Raw genomic sequence first — 21,946 nt, forward strand, 5'->3', positions numbered from 1 at the left:
ATGTCCTTAACCTCAAAGACATCTGTGTCAGAGACAAGTAAAGGAGTTTGATCAGGAGAATCATGGAACTGATTGAAGATGACTGGTTTCAAAAGGGAAACGTGAAAAGAAGAGAAGCGGGCAATTTCAGTTTGTAAGCAACATCATTGATACAAGACAAAACCTCAAAAGGACCTATGTGCCATGGACCCAATTTATACGAGGGGATCTTTAAATGAATAAACCTGGAGGACAGTCACACCGTATTACCTGGCCGGTATAAGGGCGGATCCAGACGTCTCTTATCGGCATGTTTTTTAATCCTGGCCTGTGCCCTTTCCAAGGCAATTTTGGACTCCTGCCAGACCCTGGAGAACTCCTCGGACAGAAGATCAGCCGCTGGCACACCCGAGACAGGAAGTACTGGTAGAGGGATACCAGGATGTTGCCCATAGACGATGAAGAAGGGAGATTTGGAAGAAAACTCATTGATGGTTATTGTACGCGAACTCAGCCCACGGAAGCAAATCAGACCAGTCATTTTGATGACCGTTGGAAAAGTGACGGAGATAAGTCATCAGTATTTGGTTTGTGCACTCTGTTTGTCCATTGGTCTGAGGATAATAAGCTGTAGGAAATCCAAGGTAATATTCATCAGTTTGCATAGAGCTCGCCAAAAACGAGAGGTGAACTGGACTCCTCTATCAGAGACTATATGCAAAGGAAAACCGTGAATCCGGAAGATATGAGCAATGAAGATTCTCGCTAATTCAGGAGCCAAAGGTAATCCTGGCAAAGGGAAGAAATGAGCCATCTTGGAGTATCGATCCACGACTACAAAAATGACCGTATGACCAGAAGACCGAGGAAGGTCGGTAATAAAAATCCATAGCGATATGCTGCAAGGGAGCCGAATGAACTGGAAACGGATGTAGGAGACTGGAGGGCGGATGTCTGGGGATCTTGTTTCTTGCACAGGAAGGACACGAGGCGACAAAACTTTGAACATCTGGAAGAAGAGACGGCCACCAATAGTGGCGCATGATCAGAGCGAGTGTCTTCTTGTATCCTACATGGCCTGCTAGTTTTGAGGCATGGCCCCAATGTAGAACTCGAGACCTTTCGTTGACCTGGACAAAGGTTTTACCTGGTGGTAAAGAAGGCATGCTGACTGGAGCCACAAGAATAATTTTGCTGGGATCCACGATGTGTGCCGGCTTCTCCTCAACATTGGATGCGAGAAATGACCTGGACAAAGCATCAGCTTTGAAGTTCTTGTTTCCAGGATGAAAATGTAATTTGAAAATGTAATTCGAAGTCAAAATGGGCAAAGAACAACGACCATCTGGCTTGTCGAGGATTCAATCTTTGCGCCGAGCAGATATATTCCAAATTCTTATGATCTGTGAAGATCTTGAAAGGGTGAACAGCTCCCTCCAACAGATAACATCACTCCCCCAGTGCCAATTTTATGGCCAATAGTTCCTTGTCACCGATGGCGTAGTTCCTCTCCGAGGCGGAGAAGATTTTGGAAAAGAAACCACAAGTAGCAAGATGTCCGGAAGAGGATCTTTGGGAAATTACTGCACCAGCACCAATGGCAGAAGCGTCTACCTCAAGAATGAAGGGCTTGTTGACCTCAGGCCGATGGAGTACAGGAGCCGAAGCAAAGGCTTGTTTCAGAGAGCGAAAAGCATATTCAGCTTCAGAAGACCATATGTGGGGGTTGGACCCCTTGCGAGTCAAAGCAGGAATTGAGGCAACCAGGGTGGAGAAATATGGGATAAACTGCAGGTAGTAATTTGCGAACCCGAGGAAGGGTTGGATAGCTTTTACTCACTGAGAAGGTGGCCAATTAAACACAGCAGACACTTTTTTCTGAGTCCAATTTGCAAGCCAGAGTCACAAATGATATAGCCAAGAAATGGTAGCAAAGACTACTCAAAAACGCACTTCTCGAGTTTGGCATAAAGATGGTTTTCTCTAAGAGGAGACAGCACTTGACGGACATCCCTTCTGTGGGAAGCAAGATCTGAGGAGAACACCAAAATGTCGTCTAAATATACCACCACACAGGAGTAGAGTAGATCACAGAAAACATCATTCACAAACTCCTGGAACACCGCTGGAGCATTACACAAGCCAAAAGGCATGACTATATACTCATAGTGGCCATCTCGAGTGTTAAAAGTGGTTTTCCATTTGTCTCCTGAACAAATACGGATTAGAATGTAAGCTCCGCGAAGATCCAATTTTGTGAAAATTCGGGCTCCCCTCAAGTGATCAAACAACTCAGGAATGAGAAGTAGCGGGTACTTGTTCTTGATCGTGAGATTGTTGAGACCACGGTAGTCAATACAAGGATGAAGGGATCCGTCCTTCTTCTTAACGAAGAAGAAACCTGCACCTGCAGGGCAGGAGGATTTGCAAATAAAACCTTTGGATAAATTCTCCCGGATGTATTCAGTCATGGCTTGAGTCTCGGTAGGAGACAATGGGTAGATTTGACCTCGGGGAGGAGTAGAGCCCAGAACAAGATCAATTGGGCAGTCGTAGGGTCGATGCAGAGGTAAAGTCTCTGCCTCTTTCTTATTGAAGACATCAAGGAAAGACAAATACGAAGAAGGTAAATTTGAAGACACCGAATTTGGATGAGAAGGCTTTTTTGGCAAAACAGGAAGCAGACCGTTACAGAAGAGTCCCCAACGCAGGATTTTGCCAGACCGCCAGTCAATACAAGGCTCGTGAGTCCTCAACCAAGGAAGTCCAAGAAGAAACGTGTGGGATAAAGAAGGCAGCACATAGAAAACGATCTTCTTACGATGCAGGATTCCAATTTGGGGTTCCAATTCTTCGGTTACCGATGGACTCCTGCAGAGGTTGGCCATCAACTGATGTAATCTGTCAAGGAGTCTCCAGGGATCTGACCAGAATCCGCAGTCTCCTTACTGCTTCGAGTTGAATAAAGTTCCCGGCTGCCCCGGAATCTATATAAGCAGAGTCAGCGAAACGTTTATTACCTAGCTGTAAAAGAACAGAAAGAGTGAAGGGTTGAGAGGGTTCTGGGATACCTAGGGAGACCTCGCTTACCAGTCCTAGGTGGAGGCGTTTCCCGGCCTCAAAAGACAGGAACGCAAGGGATGAGACGCACTATCACAATAGAAACAGAGACCTTGAGTCAGTCTCTCTTTCCGATGTTGCTCCACAGGCTTAAGATGATCCACCTGCATGGGTTCTGGGGCAGAATTAGCAGAAGAAGACTCAGACCGAGGACGGGAAGAGCTAGTAGAAACAGGAGGAAGTCGAGGAAATCTCCTCTCTCTAGCGGACTCTCGAAAACGTTCTGGAAAACGTAAGTCAATGTGGGTTGCCAATGAGATGAGATCCTCCAAGGAAGTTGGAGTATCACAACCCACCAACTCATCCTTAATTCAAGGAGAAAGCCCCCACCAGAAGGCTCCCACCAAAGCCTCATTATTCCATCCTAATTCGGATGAAAGGATGCGAAACCGGAGAGCGTATTGGCCCACCGAAAGCGTACTTTGTTGAATGTTGAACAGGTACTTGCTGGTAGAGGCCAAATGACCCGGTTCATCAAACACTTTGCAAAAAGTATCAAAGAAGGTGGAGAGTTGAGAAACAAGGAGATCATCCCACTCCCAGAGAGGATTAACCCATGCCAAAGCCTCACCCTCTAAGTGAGAGATTACAAAAGCCACTTTAGAACGGTCAGTGGGATACTGCATGGGAAGTAACTCAAAATGAAGCTGGCATTGATGTAAAAACCCTCTACACTATTTTAGATCCCCACTATAGCAAGAATTTTTAGCCAGATGGGCAAGGTGGGTGAGGAGCCGAGGCCAAAGAAGAGATGGGAGCCGAAGACTGGAGAGCGCGAAGACGATCATCCACAGAAGCCATAAAATTTAGAATATGAGCTGGAGTGTCACACTGCCGGGCCAGCTCCTGTTGGAGACTTGCTAACTGAGAAGCACTCCCAGGATTGGAGGCCTGCAGGGACGACAAACGAGATTCCAAGGTTTTCAAAAAGGACATAATCTTAGACTGATTCTCCCTAAGGAACAATAATTCCTTCTGGGTAGGAGTCGGGGTACCAGCCGGGTCCATGGCCTGTCTGTACTGTGCGATCTTTTGAAACAGCTGGAGTGGACCCGCAGATCCACGACAATGAACCTCCCAAGGGTGAGCTGACCAGGTAGACCACCCCCTATACAGGGAGCATTAGGGGCAGACCCAAGGGAGACTATTGCCGCAGAAGATGGAACACGGAGACAGGTAGTAGGAGGTACAAAATAGAGAAGCTGGGCATAGGACGGACAGAGTGGGGTAAGATGAAGTACAGTTTGGTAAGAGCTGAGTACAGGCGAAACCAAAGGAGCACTGGGAGGGGGAAGACACAAAGGAAGCAGGACAGGATAGAGACCCCAGACTAACAGAGTATGGAGCGAACACTGGGAAGGCTGGACTGGACGAGGAGACAAGGAAGCCTGGGAAAGGCAGATAAGCTGACCTGGCTGGACAGAGCGGAGACTCAGAACAGGCAGTGCAAACACAAAGGTGGACCTGAGTCACAGAAGCACAAATGACAGACAGGCAAGGAGCAGAGCAGGCAAGGAGCAGAGGAAGGTATTGCCTTAAAAACATGGAGTGCTGAAGGACTTCCGGGTCATGGCCCTCCAGAATCACAGAGAGGAGATACAGAGCACCTGTAAATCAGAAATAGGAAGTGCTGGAGTGGGCATTGCGCACGTGCACCCAACGAGAGCCAGGGAGCGTAGAAGAATGAAGGAGAGGACACACGCCTGCAGGAGGAGCAGTGGGTAAGTATGAGCGGGAGGTGTGGCGGTGGTCCCGGCAGCAGGCACGGCCGCAGAAGAGTGGCCGTGACAGATACCACTGCTTCATCCGATATTGTGCATGCAAGTCAATCCCCTGTCCATGCTGCATGCAAAGATGCCTCATGCCCTGCATCTGCAGTTGCACACAACCTCAACTAGCACCTTCAGCAAGCACATCCACGTCCTTGTCCTAGCACACCGTTTAGTTGTCCATACCCCAGTCCTTGGAATGCAAGCGAAAATACGCAGCCAACACCACAGTACAAAATTCACACATTTCTCGTCTGCTTGCACTCGAAATGTTGCATTTTAGGCCAGTGTTAGACCTAAGCTTTCAGCAACGTGATGGCAGTGACCATCACAAGGTACTCGTTACCCAGACGCCACAATTTTGTCCGGTCTGCCGTCACGACATTACACAAGCAAGGACATGTCCCACCTGATTACCCGGGCCCTCAACAATGCTGTTACAGGGAAAGTGCACCTAACCACGTACAAGTGGACAAGTGCTTGTGGGCAGGGATGGTACATCTCGCTGACAGCACACTGGGTTAGCGTAGAGGAAGCCATGACCCAGTCGGGTATTGGGAGACCATGTTACAGATGTATGGAGACAGGCTGGGGAAGGCTTTGTATGTCATAGTTAGGGTTTTGAACTGTAGTCTCTGGGCAATTGGAAGTCAGTGAAGGGCTTATCAGAGAGGAGAGGCCGGGGAATAACAGAGGGACAGTTGGATTACTCGGGCATCAGTCTTTAGGATAGATTGGAGTGGTGCAAGAGTGCTAGAGGGGAGGCCAGACAGTAGAAAGTTGCAATAGTAGAGGAAGATCATGAGGGCATGCACAAACATTTTTCCAGTTTCTTGGAATGTATGGATCCTAGAACTGTTTTTGAGTTGTAGTAGGCAGGAGGAGGGAAGGGCTTGGAAATGTATATTGAAAGAGAGGGCAGAGTCGAGGATCACCCCGAGACCCCGAACATGTGGGACATTTTTGAACCGATGTGGCGTCCTGACATTACGCAGGCACATGTCCCAAAACATTACCCATGCCCTCCAAGATGCTGTTATTGGTAAAGTCAACCTAACCACAAACACGTTGACAAGTGCTTGTGGTCAGGGATGGTACATCACACTAACAGCACACTGGGTTAACAGTGGAAGCTGGGACCCATTCTGACCTTGGGATGGTGCACATCCGACCAACCATGAATATAGCGGGCCCTACGTCAATCTGGGTTGTCCCCACAGTCTTCAGCTCCTGCACCTCCTCCTCTTCAGCCTCCATCTCTGCAAGTAGCACATCAGTCACAAGCTGGAAGCATTGCAGCACTGCCTCAGCCAAGGGGCAACAGGCTGTGCTGAAGCTAATATGCTTAGGTGACAAGTCTCACAATGATGAAGATTTGTGGACAGCTTGGAAAGAGCAGACAGATCTGTGGCTGACACTGCTGAACCTACAGCATGGTCATGTGTGACAATTGCTGGACCTGGTGGCTGCTCTGTGTCAAGGCGAGCACATGCTGGACCTGGTGGCTGCTCTGTGTTGAGGCGAGTGCACACACGTGCCATGCCTGGCCCATGTGCTTAAACTCATTGTTCAACATTTTTTGAAAAGCGACACGAAGGTGCCAGGTCTGCTAGGAAAAGTATGAGGCTCTGTGTACCCATTTTAGAAAGTCAGCTAGAGCTTCATCCACCCTTGACGTGCTTCTACAGCACTTGCAGCTTCTGTCTCACCAACTGGTGTGTGATGTCCTCCCCATGCATTGGAACTCTACACTGCATATTTTAGAAAGGATTTGTGAGCAGAAGAGAGCAGTTGTTGACAACCAGCATCATCAAGGCCGTCAGTATTCAGTTCTGAATTCAGACATAAGATCTCCGGAGTGGACATGGATATCAGACCTATGTACCATTCTCCAAAACTTTGACAAATTCACCAAGATGGTGAGTGGCAGTGATGCCATAATTAACAACTCCATCCTGCTTCTCTGTGTTCTAATATTAATATTTATAGTTATTTATATAGCGTCAACATATTTACAGTTTCAAACACAACAGTCCTAGGTAACAACGATAACAATAATACAATAATTAAACATAAAAAACTACCCTGCTCATGACAGCTTACAATCTACACTAAGTTATAACGATAACAATAATTAAACTGAAAAAAAAACATCCTGCTCGTTGCAACTTACAATGAGGTGGGGGAGATAAAAACTACAGGGGAAAGTATTTACAATGATGTATTTACAATGATATAACTGAGGTTTGTCGAAAGTCGTGGAGGCCTGAGGACAAGGAGTAGGGGGAGACCATGGTCAGTTGTCCTCTTGGTGAGGACAAGGAAGTATCGACTGTTTTCAGTCTTGGACACATGGCTGAGTTTATGTTACGCTGCCTTTCCCATCACCCTCGCGTTCTCAAAATTTTGGGTGACAGGCAATACTGATTGTTGTTGACACTTCTAGACCCACGCTACAAGGAGAACTTTATATCTCTTATTCCAGAGGCAGACAGGTGAACTACAATGTTGGAGGACCATAGGGCCCTTCTTGCTGAATTATTTAAAAAATTTCCATCTGAAAACACTGGCAGAAGAGGTCACAGTTCATTGCTAAAGTAAGGAGTACAGGTGAGAGAGACACAACTCCAATCCAGCAGGGGCAGTAGAACACTGGCAAAGTTCGGGGAGAGTTTTCTCAGACCCTCCCATCGCCCTGGCCCTGAGGCATGGTGGACTCTCACAAGGAGTGCAAAGTTTGGGAAAATGCAGAGGGAGTACCTTGCTGACCATACCAACGTCCTCTGTGCCTTTTAATTATTGTTTAGCAAAGCTGAACACGGAGCATGAACTGTCTCTCTCTACTGCACACGTGCTCTGTACTCACGTTCATGGAGGGCATGGTGCCTCGCTCTCTGGCGGTCATTTGGCACATGGCTCCTCGCTTTATGGCAGTACCGCTTTTATTGGTGGGAGAAAACACCTTCATAATACAGAGACAGAGTACAACACCGCCCAAGCATTCACACTCTGCTCCTCAGACTTTCTATGTGAAAAGTGACTGCCTCTAGGCAGAAGATGATGATGGTGGTAGTAGTAGTTGGAGCATTTAAGACAGTCATGAAGCAGCCATAACTGTTATGATCTGGTGGCCTAAGAGCGGCATGAGACGTACTCTGGAGAATGTGGTAACTGTACTGACCGCAGACCCTGGACTTAACACCGCAACTAGAAGTAGCCGTGGGATGTACCTACCTATCCTAGACACCTCGTCACAGCCGGAGGACTAATTAACCCTATAGATAGAAAAGGGAAAACTATCTTGCCTCAGAGAAAATTCCCAAAGGATAGGCAGCCCCCCACAAATATTGACTGTGAGAGGAGAGGAAGGAACATACACAGGCTGAAAACAGAATTTAGCAAAGGAGGCCAATCTAGCTAGATAGAAAAGATAGGACAGAGAACTATGCGGTCAGTATTAAAAATACTAAGAAATGTCCACCACAGATAATACAAAAAAACCTCCAAATCTAACTAAAGACTTGGAGGGTAAATCTGCCTCTCCAGAGATTCCAGCTCGACTGCATAAATCCTTACACAGATTAAGCTGGACAAGAAAAAACATGCAATGCACTGAACAATGAGGCCCACAACATGTGGGCAGAAAAACAAGCAGAACTTATCTTGAAGAAATGAACTGCAAGCAGGGGCGACCAGGAAGGAATGTGAATCCTCCAGAAACAATGAACAACTGGCACTCACCAAAGGGTGAGGCCAGACTAAATAGCCCCGTCCGAAGTGGACGCACCTGATGACTGCTGTGAAGGACAAACAGCAGCACTACCACTTATAACCACTGGAGGGAGCCCAAGAGCAGAACCCACAACAGAATTCACAACACATAACAACTTGAAAGAGAAGTATTTTTCAAGAAATACCACACTGTTCCATATGTGGCCTGTATTTTTTATGCAAAATAGTGCTGTATATAAGTAGAGTCACAGACAGCAAAAACAGTGGAAAACCGGCCTAAAATGCCCAAACTTGGAGCACGCAGATACAATGCCTTGCGAAAGTATTCGGCCCCCTGGAAGTTTTCAACATTTTCCCACATATCATGCTTCAAACATAAAGATACCAAATGTAAACTTTTAGTGAAGAATCAACAAGTCGAACACAATTGTGAAGTATGTTAGGTGTCGAGTACTCAGCACAGGGGAAATCTCAAACATGTCTGCTGCGGTCTCCCATTTTCCTCCAGCCGCAGTGGAGCCTGCTCAGTGGAGATGTTGGTCCCAGCATCTGGCTCAGCCTGATTCTGTGCTGATGGTTACTGCTACCTTTCCAGGCTCTGCTTCTGTAGCCAGCACAGGTCAGGGGCGAGCAGGCTTTTCTAGGACTAAGTCCAGCTCTTCAGACACTGAGCATGCCCACGGGAGGACCTCTCATTAGAGGTTGGGGGTCACATGCTCAGGCCCTGTAGCAGCTCCTATTTCTCCACCAGGAAGGTCCTGAAGAGCTGCAACTATAAAAGGTTCGCATGGCCGCACGGCCATGTTTTAGTATCAAATATGTTTGGCTAATGCCAGTGGATACGATACTCTACAAGTCAGTCATATGTGGTGTGAGTCTGTTTAGCTCTGGGGCAGTACACTAAGGCAGGCAGCTAGTATCAGTGGGGGAAATTAGCCATTGGCTTTGCATCTGGTCTCAGAGCAAGCACAACCCTAGTTAGGGTAATAGTTTGTGTACAGCGCATCTCTGTGACGTAACAGAGATAGCTTCCAGTTCACACGGGGTGAAGCTTAACCCACGTGTGAGCTTATAGTCTATCTGCCATTACTTTGCAGCAGGTGTCCCTGCACAGTGGACCCCGGGCTGCAAACATACCTTGTAACTACCTATATAAACTCGGTGCGCTCCGCTAGCCCTAACATGAAGTTGAATGAAATTTATTGGTTATTTTAAATTTTTGTGGAAATTCAAAAACTGAAAAGTGGGGCGTGCAATATTATTCGGCCCCTTTAGCTTAATACTATGTTGTGCCACCTTTTGCTGCGATTACAGCTGCAAGTCACATGGGGTATGTCTCTATCAGTTTTGTACATCGAGAGACTGAAATTCTTGCCTATTCTTCTTTGGCAAACAGCTCAAGCTCAGTGAAGTTTGATAGAGATCATTTGTGAACAGCAGTTTTCAGCTCTTTCCACAGATTCTCAATTGGATTGAGGTCTGGACTTTAACTTGGCCATTTTACCACCTGGATACATTTATTTGTGAACCATTCCATTGTAGATTGTGCTTTATCTTTGGGATAATTGTCTTGTTGGAAGACAAATCTCCATCCCAGGCTCAGATCTTTTGCAGACTCCAACAGGTTTTCTTCAAGAATGGTCCTGTATTTGGCTCCATCCATCTTCCCATCAATTTTAATAATTTTCCCTGTCCCTGATGAAGAAAAGCAGGCCCAAACCATGATGCTGCTACCACTATGTTTGACAATGGGGATGGTGTTTTCAGGGTGTTAAACTGTGTTACTTTTACGCCAAACATATCGTTTGGCATTGCTCAATTTTTCATCTGACCAGAGCACCTTCTTCCACATGTTTGATGTGTCTCCCACATGGCTTGTTGCAAACTTTAAATGACACTTTTTATGGATATCTTGGAGAAATGGCTTTCTTCTTGCCACTCTTCCATAAAGGCCAGATTTATGCAGTATACGACTGATTGTTGTCCTATGGACAGACTGTCCCACCTCAGCTGTAGATCTCCGCAGCTCATCCAGAGTGATTATGGGCCTCTTGGCTGCATCTCTAATCAGTCTTCTCCTTGTTTGAGATGAAAGTTTAGAGGGATGGCCGGGTCTTAGTAGATTTGCAGTGGTATGATACTCCTTCCATTTCAATATGATCACTTGCACAGTGCTCCTTGGGATGTTTAAAGTTTTGAAAATCATTTTGCATCCAAATCCAGCTTTAAACTTCTCCACAACAGTATCACTGACCTGCCTGTAGTGTTCCTTGGTCTTCATGATGCTCCCTGTGCTTCAAACAGAACCCTGAGACTATCACAGAGCAGGTGCATTTATACGGAGACTTGATTACACACAGGTGGATTATATTTATCATCATTAGGCATTTAGGACAACATTATATCATTCGGAGATCCACAATGAACTTCTGGAGTGAGTTTGCTGCACTGAAAGTAAAGGGGCTGAATAATATTGCATGCCCCACTTTTCAGTTTTTGAATTTCCACAAAAATAACCAATAAATTTCATTCAACTTCACAATTGTGTTTCACTTGTTGTTGATTCTTCGCCAAAAATTTACATTTGGTATCTTTATGTTTGAAGCATGATATTATTATTATTATTTATTTTTATAGCACCATTAATTCCATAGTGCTGTACATGTGAAAAGGGGTTACATACAGAGTTATAGATATCGTTAGCAGTAAACAAGTTTACAATGACAGACTGGTACAGAGCGGAGAGGACCCTATCCTTGCGGACTTACATGGGAAAAGGTTGTAAAGTTCCAGGGGGCCAAATACTTTTGCAAGGCACTGTATATGAGACCTGTCATGGAAATACCGCACTGCCAAAAATGTGGCCTGTACTTTTTAAATGCAAAATAGTGCTGTATATAAGTAGAATCACAGACAGCAAAAACAGTGGAAAACCGCACTAAAATTGCCCAAACTTGGAGCACGCAGATATATGAGGCCTGTCACGGAAATACAACACTGCCAAATATGTGGCCTGTATTTTTTAAATACAAAATAGTGCTGTATATAAGTAGAGTAACAGACACCAAAACAGTGGAAAACCAACCTAAAATGCCCTAACTTGGACCATGCAGATATATGAGGACTGTCACAGAAATATCACACTGCCAAATATGTGGCCTGTATTTTGAGAGGGTCTGCAAAATAGTGCTATATATAAGTAGAGTCACAGACAGAAAAAACAGTGGAAAACCGTCCTAAAATGCTCAAACTTGGAGCATGACGATATATGAGGCCTTTTTTGCTTTTTGGCACAAGGCTACCATACAGAACTATGCTACTGCGGAAATACGATTAAAAAAAAAAAAAAACCATCAGGACTCAGCCTGACATAACAGACTGTATTATTTTATTTTTTTTTGGCTTTTGGCTGAATTTATAAAAAATACATATATAGTAGAACAATGCTAGCACACACAACTATGCTACGTATGCCTGACAAACTATGACCTTTCTACAGATGCACCAGGACTCAGTCTGACATAACAGACTGTATTTTCTGGGGGGGAGGATGAATTTTTGGAAAAAAGAAAAAAAAATGAAAACTGCAACTAGGTATATAGTAAATAAGCAGCAGCAGCAGACAGTTATGGAGCTTTTGGAGGGATGCAGTGGGAGCTATGTATGCAAATACAGTGCCTGCAGGCCTTGCACTGATGTAGATATGCTGTGCCCTGCCTACCTAGGGCTGCAATCTTGAGACCCACGAATTAGCCCTAAAAAGAACTGTTGGTTTTTCAGGAGTTGTGGAATTAACAGTTGCAGACCTACACTAACCATTAAAAGCACGATTCTGACCCTATCTCTGCAGCAGCTCTCCCTACTGTCGCTGAATCTGGAGATGAATGCGGCGAACAGGGCAGCGCCAGGTCTCTTATGCTCAGGATGATGCTGTGCGGCCAAGCCAATCACTGCACGACCAAAACAAAGATGGCTGCATTATTTTATGGCCTAGCAGACAATCCCTGCAGCGTGATTGGGTCTCTAAAGTCAGCCAAAAATGCTGGGTGGAGACACCAGTTACCGCCGAATAATCCATGAAATGCTCGGTGCTCGCCACGTACACCGAACATAGTGATACTCGGGCGAGTAATGAGTAGTGGCGAGAACGTTCGCTCATCACTAAACTTCTCTATTCATGATCGCAGCTTGACAAGACATAGCAGGAGAAAGTGCTGATGCCCACAAGATTGTAAAATATACAATTAGATCTAATTTTTAAATGAATACCAGTTACCATGTATACTGTGTTGCTTAAGGAAAATGTCTAACCCTTTTTTACCCCCTCAATGACTGCTGATTGTGACTGATAAGGGGCTTTATTCCCTCTTTGCCATTTAAATTAAAAAAAAGGATCCAGTGTAAAAATAATTTCTGTCTCCTCTGAGAAAAATAGTGTCCCCAAGGCCCCCATGGTACCTTAATACTGGATTTGCCTTCCCTGTCCCTCCTCCTCATGAAGAAAAATGCCGATGCATGTGCAGTTCGCTTGCCGTGATCTGTCGGCAGGCACCTGTGAACTGCCGGAATTTTTCCTATTGGTTTCTGACTTTTTATCACTGTGATAGACCCTATCACAGTAATCAAAAGCCCAATAGTTAGTAAATAGGACATCACTTGTTGTGACTTGCTATGCATCCCTTTGATCATCCTCCTCCGATGTCATCCCCATAGTCACATTAAATTTTTTATTTTTTAATTTTATAATTTTTATTTCTTTCATTCTTTGCTGTTAGGATTTTTTCAAATGTTACAAAAAAAAAATGCCAGTATGACAATATATTCAATACGACGACCTAATGTTATCAAGCTCTGTTGAGTACCTGTGGGTTCAAAATGCTCATTATAACCCTGAATAAAATCCTTGAGGGTGGTAGTTTACAAAATTATATCACTTTTGGGAGTTTCTGCTGTTTTGGCACCTTAGGGGCCCTGCAACCAAATTTGTGTTCTAAAATGCAAATATTGCTCCTTCCGTTCCGAGACCTGCCGTTTGTCCAAACAGAAGTTTTTGACTGCATGTGTGGTATCACTGTGCTCCTGAGAAAGTGGATAACAAACTGTGTGACAGAAAAGCAGGTGTGTCCAGCGAGTGGTGAAGGTAAAAAATAACTTTTAATGAAAATATATTAAAAATACATCCATATATATGGTATCCAGCACTCAGCACACACTGGCTGAAGAACCTAATCACGATCTACGCATTTCAACCTGGTGGTTTTAGTCATGATCTGCATTAGAAGCAAGGTATCACAATTAAGTAGTTTCCTCTGAGACTTTCATTGGTGGAGCTGGTGGTAACAGTGTAGGAAAAATGTTTCCTGGAACACATTGAAAGTTAATATATCATGAGTAGAAATCAGTGAATGTATTTAAGTGGAATTCAATTAATTAATATAACATTACAAAAATCTCAAATTTGGTAAAATGGTAGCCATCTGAAAAATAAAAAAACTTACACTTACCTTACCACTCACCTGTCTAGGCCCCTCTACTCTGCACCATCCTTTTTCTGGTCCTTGGCACAGCTTTTTATCATTCTTGCCGAGCACTGAATCTCAGTGCCACTTAACACTAGACCAGTATAGCCTGTATATAGAAGAATTGCTGACTTGCCATGAGCATCAACCACCGAGCATCGCTCATGAAAATCCAGCAGTGACAACCATAAAGGTCTGCTGTAGACCTCTGGTTGTCATGCCAACTCATCCGTGACCCGTGATCACATTATGGGGTCACCGACAGGCGGGAATTCCGGTGCGCTTGCCAGAAGTGTGCATTAAATACCACTGTCAGAGATTGACAGCAGCATTTAACTAGTTAACAGCAGCGGGTGGATCACAATTCCACCCCCGCAGCTGTTGGAGGAACATGTCAGCTGTTCAAAACAGCTGATATGTGCTGGAAAGGATGTGGGCTCAGCGCCAGAGCCCACATCAAATGGAAGGTGTCCAACGTCGGCGTACTGTTACGCCCGTTGTTGGAAAGGGGTGAGTGGAATCTCCAAGGGACCTTTATTGTAAGTACTAAAACCTTGATGTATCACCAGAAAAAAACTTTTCTGTAAAAATTGACAAAGGTTGGGAGGAGATAGGTTGGAATGGCATTATAATCTGCAAAACTCATGGAGCTTCTTATGACAGGAATGTTTGTTCATATCATGACTGGAGTAACAATTCTGATGGATCTCATTAAAATGCACAGCATACAGTAGATAAGATGTAATTATTATTATGCAATGACTCATTAAGTGACATTTTCCTCTTAATTTGCCGCATCTGATTGCTGCATCTCTTCACCACCCTGCCATTTTTCATTTTTGCACTTTCATTTTATGCTCCCCTACTTCCCAGAGCCATCCCCATTTTTCATCAATGTAGCCATATAAGGACTGTGTTTTTGCAGGATGAGTTGTACTTTTGAATGAAACCACTGATTTTAACATATTGCTGGAAAACAGGAAAAAAATTCCAAGTGCTGTGAAGTTGAAAAAAAAGCAATTCCACAATTGTTTTGGGAGTTTTTTATTTACCAAGTTCATTAAATGCTAAAACTGACCTGGCAATTTGATTCCCCAAGTCAGTATGTGTATGCAGATAGGAAACATCTGTAGGTTCTTTTTTATTTGAGTGGTGAAAAAACTGACTGAAATTTGTAAGAAAAAAAAATTGCCTATGTTGCCATTTTCCAAGACCCATAGCGTCTCCATTAGGGTTGAGCGAAATGGATCGGACAAATTCAAAAATCGCCGACTTTTGGCAAAGTCGGGTTTCATGAAACCCGACACGATCCTAGTGTGGGATCGGCCATGAGGTCGCCGATCTGCGCGCAAAAGTCGCGTTTCATATGACGCGTTCAGCGCCATTTTTCAGCCAATAAAGGAGGATGTAGAGTGTGGGCAGCGTGATGACATAGGTCTCGGTCCCCACCATCTTAGAGAAGGGCATAACAGTGATTGGCTTGCTTTCTGCGGCATCACAGGGGCTAAAAAGGGGCGTGCACGCCGACCGCCATCTTACTTCTGCCGATCTTAGCATAGGGAGAGGTTGCTGCAGCTTCATCAGAAGAAGGGATATAGTTAGGGAGGGAAGATTAACCCCCAAACTGCTTGTGCTTAGGCGATTTCCACTGTCCAACACCACCTTTTTTTTGCAGGGACAGTGGAGGCTATATTTTTGTGCATCAGCTCTGTAGCTTATTAGGCTGCCTTATAAGGCTCCCTGATAGCTGCATTGCTGTTTGCATGCTGCTGTGCAAACCAACTGCTTTTTTAAAAGCTAAAATCCTGTTGCTCCTTTCTGCACAGATATCTTGTTTGTTTGTCCACACTTTTGTGTGCAGCAGTCCTTTTTATTGCTGCCATACTTGTCCTGAGATCATTGTAGGGAGATTGAAATTGTACTACAGTCCTTGTATTTTTTCATATATCTTCCAGCCACTTTTGCCACTTACATTGTGTTGTTTTATATGCTGGGCCTGAGTTTTGGTTCAGTCTAAAAAAAAGTGAGATTCAAATTCTCACAAAGTGGATATACTTCAGTCCTATTAGTTTGTCGTATATCAGCCAGCCACCTTCTGCCACTTACATTGTGTTGTTTTATGCACAGGGCCTGAGTTTTGGTTCAGTCTCCCCCCAAAAAGGGAGATTTAAATTCTCATCAAGTTTATATACACCTTCTACCTTGTTTTACAGTACCATATAACGGTTGTTATTTTGGTTAGATTTTCTAAAAAAATGAGGAAGTCTGGTGGAAGAGCCAGTGGGCGGTGGTTGCCAGCTGGTACTGATGGTGGTGGTGGTGTATCTGGTGGTAGTGGCAAAAGCACAATAGCACCTAAGGCTGGAAGTGTTGAGCCAGCGTCATCGTCTGGCTACACAAGGCCTCGAAGACTCCCTTATCTGGGAGTAGGAAAACAGCTTTTAAAGCTGGAGCAGCAGGAAAAAGTTTTGGCTTTCCTTGCTGACTCAGCCTCTAGCTCTTTCTCCTCCTCTTCAGAAAGTTCCAAATATAAAAGCAGCGAGTCGTCAGTGGATGCTCCCGGTCAGGAACAAGACGTTTCCTTGTGTCCTTCACCCAAACCAAAAGTGAAGAATGCGTCAGGCGACCTTACAGGTTACTCCATGGAGCTCTTTACACATACCGTGCCTGGGTTAGAAAGGGAAATTGTTAACTGCCCATTACAAGATGAATCGGACATGGAGTGCACTGATGCACAGCCACAGCTAGATTATTATGCTGTTCCAATGACTCAGATCACTACATTGCCCTCGCAGTGTACTGAACCAGAATCTGACCCTGCTGAAAGTCAGGTTCCCCTTCTCGCATACTACACCACCTTACATTTGGACAAAGAGGAAGGTGCAGATGAAAGTGCAGGTTTCTTCATCAGGTGTGAGGGGCATACTTCATGGCAACGTCACTGGCACAGGGCCCCTCATAGTACGCAAAAGTGTCTCTGCCAGTGGGAGGCGCCACCCACCATCAAACACACCGCCGTACTTTGAGGGGCCCTGTGCCAGAGCCAACGAGTGGGCCTCCCCTGCTTGCTCAGGATCACAGCACTTGTAAAGTTGAAATACTTACCTCTCACTGCTCCACCGCCGTGACGTATTTTGTGTTTCCTGGGCCCACGAAAATCTTGAGCCAGCCCTACCCCCCACAACTTTAGCCAAATGACCCCCAGTTTTCAATGCCTAATTATTATTATAAAGTAAATTAAGACTGACAAGCTTAAGTAATAAGAATTGATGTTTTTGGCATTAAAATGGGCACTGTAGGAGTTTTCCTGTCCTCCATTCACTGCCGACTTTGATTCCCCATTGACTTGCATTGGGTTTCGTGTTTCAGTCAGCCCTCGACTTTTTGCAATAATCGGCCGATTTCACCCGGGTTTCGCGAAACCCGACTTGATCCAAAAAAGTAAAAGTCGCTCAACTCTAGTCTCCAGTTTTCGTGATCTGGGGATGGGTGAGGGCTTATTTTTTGAGCCCCGAGCTGACATTTTTATTCATACAATTTTTGGGGCAAATACGATGTTTTGATTGGCTGTTATTGCATTTTATTGCAATGTTGCTGCAGACAAAATAAACAATGTTGGTGTTTCAATTTTTGTCGCTACGCTGTTTGCCGATCTGAATAATTTATTTTATATTTTGAAAGATTGGACATTTCTGAACACAGATACCAAATATGTCTACTTTTTATTTTTTTAGATTACTTTATTTTTAATGGAGAAAAAAGGTGATTTGAATTTTTGTGCTTTTTAATTTTTTTTTTACTTTTTTTTTCACTGGCTTCAATAGTCTCCCTAGGAGACTTGAAAATGCAATCATTCGATCTCTTGTGCTATACCTAGCAGTGCCTCAGCCCTGCTATGTGTAGTAAAAATCATAATCTTCTATGAACACCGGCCACAGGCCAGCTTTCATAGAAGATTCCCAATGACAGGCACAGTCGGTCTTCTGCAGACTCCCAGCTGTCATAACAACCCATCGGTGGTCAGTGATCTTCTGACAGGGGCACTGTCATGTGCAGGGAAAGATGTGGTCTCAGTGCCAGAGCCAACATCAAAGGCAGGGACACGATTGTGGACGTACCTATACATCCAAGGTCATGAAGAGGCTAGGACTGGTATATGAAACATCAATCTTAATGAATCAGGGCCTAAGTGCATATGTGTAATTGACATTCTCTGCACATGCGTTTATTGGAGCCTTATGCAGTTTTTAAAAGTGAAAATTTAAAGTAGATCTGTTATGTAAAATTGCTCTGGTCCTCCTATCCAAAAACATGCTGTTCATAGATGTGACAGTTCTGTGTAGTATTTCTGCTTTAAGAGCACAAGAAAAAATTAAATCTCAGCTGCTGACTTTAAGGAGACCACCTGCAGGTGATAGGGACAATTGTCTTTTATATACTATTTGTGACCAACTTAGGATAGGTCTATTGGGATCTATGTTTATTCCCTATGTGTTTCGGAGATTTAAATGTTTACACAGCAAGAAGAAATTACCCTTGGGCAGTGTATGTATATACAGTAAATATAAATATATATATATATATGTGATTTGACAGAATAATGTACATTTCACAGTTGTCAGATAGAAATAACGTTATCTTTTGCTCTTCTTTTGTTTTCCAGAATGTTTTTGTAGATAAACCAGCAATTCCTGAATATAAAGTTTCGGATGCAAAAAAAACAAAGTTCATCATTTTACATTTTAGCACTTTTAAAGCTGCCTGGGACTGGCTTATATTATTAGCAACGTTTTATGTTGCTGTTACTGTACCTTACAACGTATCCTTTGTGGACAATGATGACCTGTCATCAACAAGAAGCACAACAGTTAGCGATATATCAGTGGAGATTCTTTTTATTATAGGTAAGATCTGCTTCTATTTGACAATAAATGTTTGTTGTATTTTCTGCTCCAGTATATAACGTGTTACCTTCGGTATTTAATTAATTATATTAAAGCAATACATTGGTTTTTCTCTTTTTTTTATTGTTTGTTATGTTCATGTTATGTAAGTGTCATTAATCTCTTAATGTAAGTTTCTAACAATGGTCCCTTCATACACAGACAGCTGCATAATGACTTTGGAGCATGTTGCCCCTATTACCAGCTATCAAAGAAATTACTTCTCCCTTTTTCATTATATAGGTAAATGTATAAACAATATGCAGTGAACTAAGCTCTTTTTAGCAATAGGCAGCCAGAATGTTATTACTGAAAGAGGTTGTCCCCGACTGGACAAAATTACAGTAGGCAATGGGTAAATTTTTAACAGCCCAACTTTCAGCACTAAATGACCGCTGATCGGTAAACATTTACTGATCTCCAGTTGTTAGGTACCGTCACACTAAGCGACGCTGCAGCGATACAGACAACGATGCCGATCGCTGCAGCGTCGCTGTTTGGTCGCTGGAGAGCTGTCACACAGACCGCTCTCCAGCGACCAACGATGCCGAGGTCCCTGGGTAACCAGGGTAAACATCGGGTTGCTAAGCGCAGGGCCGCGCTTAGTAACCCGATGTTTACCCTGGTTACCAGTGTCAAATGTAAAAAAACAAACACTACATACTCACCTTTGTGTCCCCCGGCGTCCGCTTCCTGCACTGACTGTGAGTGCCAGCCCTAACAGCAGAGCGGTGACGTCACCGCTGTGCTGTGCTTTAATTTTGAGGCCGGCGCTCAGTCAGTGCAGGAAGCGGACAGTGAGGGACGTGTGACAGACATCAGAGGGTGAGTATGTACTGTTTGTTTTTTTACATTTTACACTGGTAACCAGGGTAAATATCGGGTTACTAAGCGTGGCCCTGCGCTTAGTAACCCGATATTTACCCTGGTTACCATTGTAAAACATCGCTGGCATCGTTGCTTTTGCTGTCAAACACAACGATACACGGCGATCTGACGACCAAATAAAGTTCTGAACTTTAATCAACGACCAACGATATCACAGCAGGATCCTGATCGCTGCTGCGTGTCAAACACAAGGATATCGCTATCCAGGATGCTGCAACGTCACGGATCGCTAGCGATATCGTTTAGTGTGAAGGTACCTTAACATAGCCTAATTACATAGACAGACTGCATTAAATGTCCTGCAGTAGGCTATTCAGTGTACATAGGCTGCCACTGATTTTGTAAGGATGAGTATTGTGTGCAACTGATGATGCACCTCCACAGCTAAAAGCAATGCTCTTTTGCACTGCGCAAAGATCATTTCACCCAATGTATAAGCATTTTTCCATAGAATGTTCCTTTCACAATAATTTTTCAGGGTAATTACAGCTTGTAGATAGTACAATAAATGGTCTAAAGTAACAATAGAACCCCCAACACCGATTGTTCTCTGTTCCCTTCCAGTCTCTGCTTACTCACCAGCAGCAGTCATGCGTTGTCTACCCACTAGATCAATGGTCTCAGTGGTCACAGTCCATACACCATTAATGCAAGTAATTGCCTGCAGAATCACATGCATAGATGGCATGTAACTGCTGCAGTGAAGTGAAAAGAAACTGGTGGTGATAATTAGATGAAGGGCACTAAAGCACTGGGTGTTTTGTGGGGTAAATAATGGTTCTTTTTTAAATGGTCTATTATTTAGTAGCTTTGGCATAATTTGGGAAAATTGTTTTAAAGAGGTTGTCCACTATTTAACATTATCTTTAGGATAAGTCATCAATGTATGATAAAGGGGTTGAGACATCCTGTGCACCTGCCAAACAGCTGTTTACGATATCGGTGGCTGCTGGAAACGCATAGTTATGGAGCTGCCCAATTCTGTTGAGGGAATAGTGGCTGCATCTGAGTATGACACATCCACTACCAATTTAAACAGGGGGCAGATGTGCAGTACTCAGCTGTGGCAACTATAGAATTGATGCCGCTGTGCTGTGCAGATCCATAACTTAGCAGTTCCGGCTTCCGCCGACACTGGGAGCATCGATGTGCATTTTTTTTAAGACCTCCTACACCTTATGGAGCTCAGGAGCTTACCCTCATTGCCAATGTCAAGAAAGTTGATTTTTTTAAGTTTTCACCTTTTGTGAGTCTATCCTCGATATTTAAAGCTTTATAAACTAAGCTCCAGCCAATGTATAAATATGGTAAGTTATTACACAGCAGCACCTAAATTGTTAATCAGTTTAAAAAAAAACGGTGTTTAAAGTGTTTATAGTGAACCAGTCATGTGCAAAAATGCTACTTGCCTGCAGATATAGGGTCAATCTATGTGTAAGGAGCGTTAAAATGATGCTTGGCCATTTACTGAAAACACGGCTAGAGGGAGGAAATTAACTCATATCTTTCTGCTCGATTTTCAAAGACTTACGTCATGGCTATATATACTGTGAGACAAAGCTGTAACCACTCTCTGACACTCTGATTGACAGCTCACTCTACAGCCAATTTATGCTGAGAAAGCTGTCAAGAAAGGTGCCGGGGAGTTACCTCTGTTCACAGTCCTCATGCCAGGGAGAACTATCGGTCACTGTATAGAGAGCATTGACTGGAATCTCTCCGTGCACATCACTATGACTGAATGAAGGCAGCACCCAGGAGGATATACAGTAAGTAAATTTTCTCCCAATAGCCGTGCTTTCAGTAAGGTGGCCAGGCAGCATTTAAACACTCTTTACACAGAGATTGACCCTATATTTGCAAGAAAAAGCATTTTTGCACATAACAGGTTGCTTTTAATGGTAGACATTTACCTTAGCTATTGTCAATACTGTGGCATACTACTTTTAGGGAAGTAACTGATTATTTATACCTGGAGATTAAAGGTTTTAGGCAA

The 21,946-nt window shown here is 44.0% G+C and overlaps 1 protein-coding gene across 2 annotated transcripts in view; it reads left to right on the forward strand.

Moving 5' to 3' along the window:
- KCNH8 (potassium voltage-gated channel subfamily H member 8) overlaps window positions 1–21,946 on the forward strand; it is a 728,911-nt gene that overhangs the window by 422,620 nt on the left and 284,345 nt on the right. For both annotated transcript variants that reach the window (XM_077268880.1, XM_077268882.1), the window contains exon 5: window positions 18,783–19,023. In XM_077268880.1, coding sequence (XP_077124995.1) covers window positions 18,783–19,023 — 241 coding nt within the window. The remainder of the gene's footprint in view (window positions 1–18,782; window positions 19,024–21,946) is intronic.

The sequence above is a fragment of the Ranitomeya variabilis genome, chromosome 6 (assembly GCF_051348905.1).
Source record: "Ranitomeya variabilis isolate aRanVar5 chromosome 6, aRanVar5.hap1, whole genome shotgun sequence".
In the NCBI taxonomy this organism is placed as follows: domain Eukaryota; kingdom Metazoa; phylum Chordata; class Amphibia; order Anura; family Dendrobatidae; genus Ranitomeya; species Ranitomeya variabilis.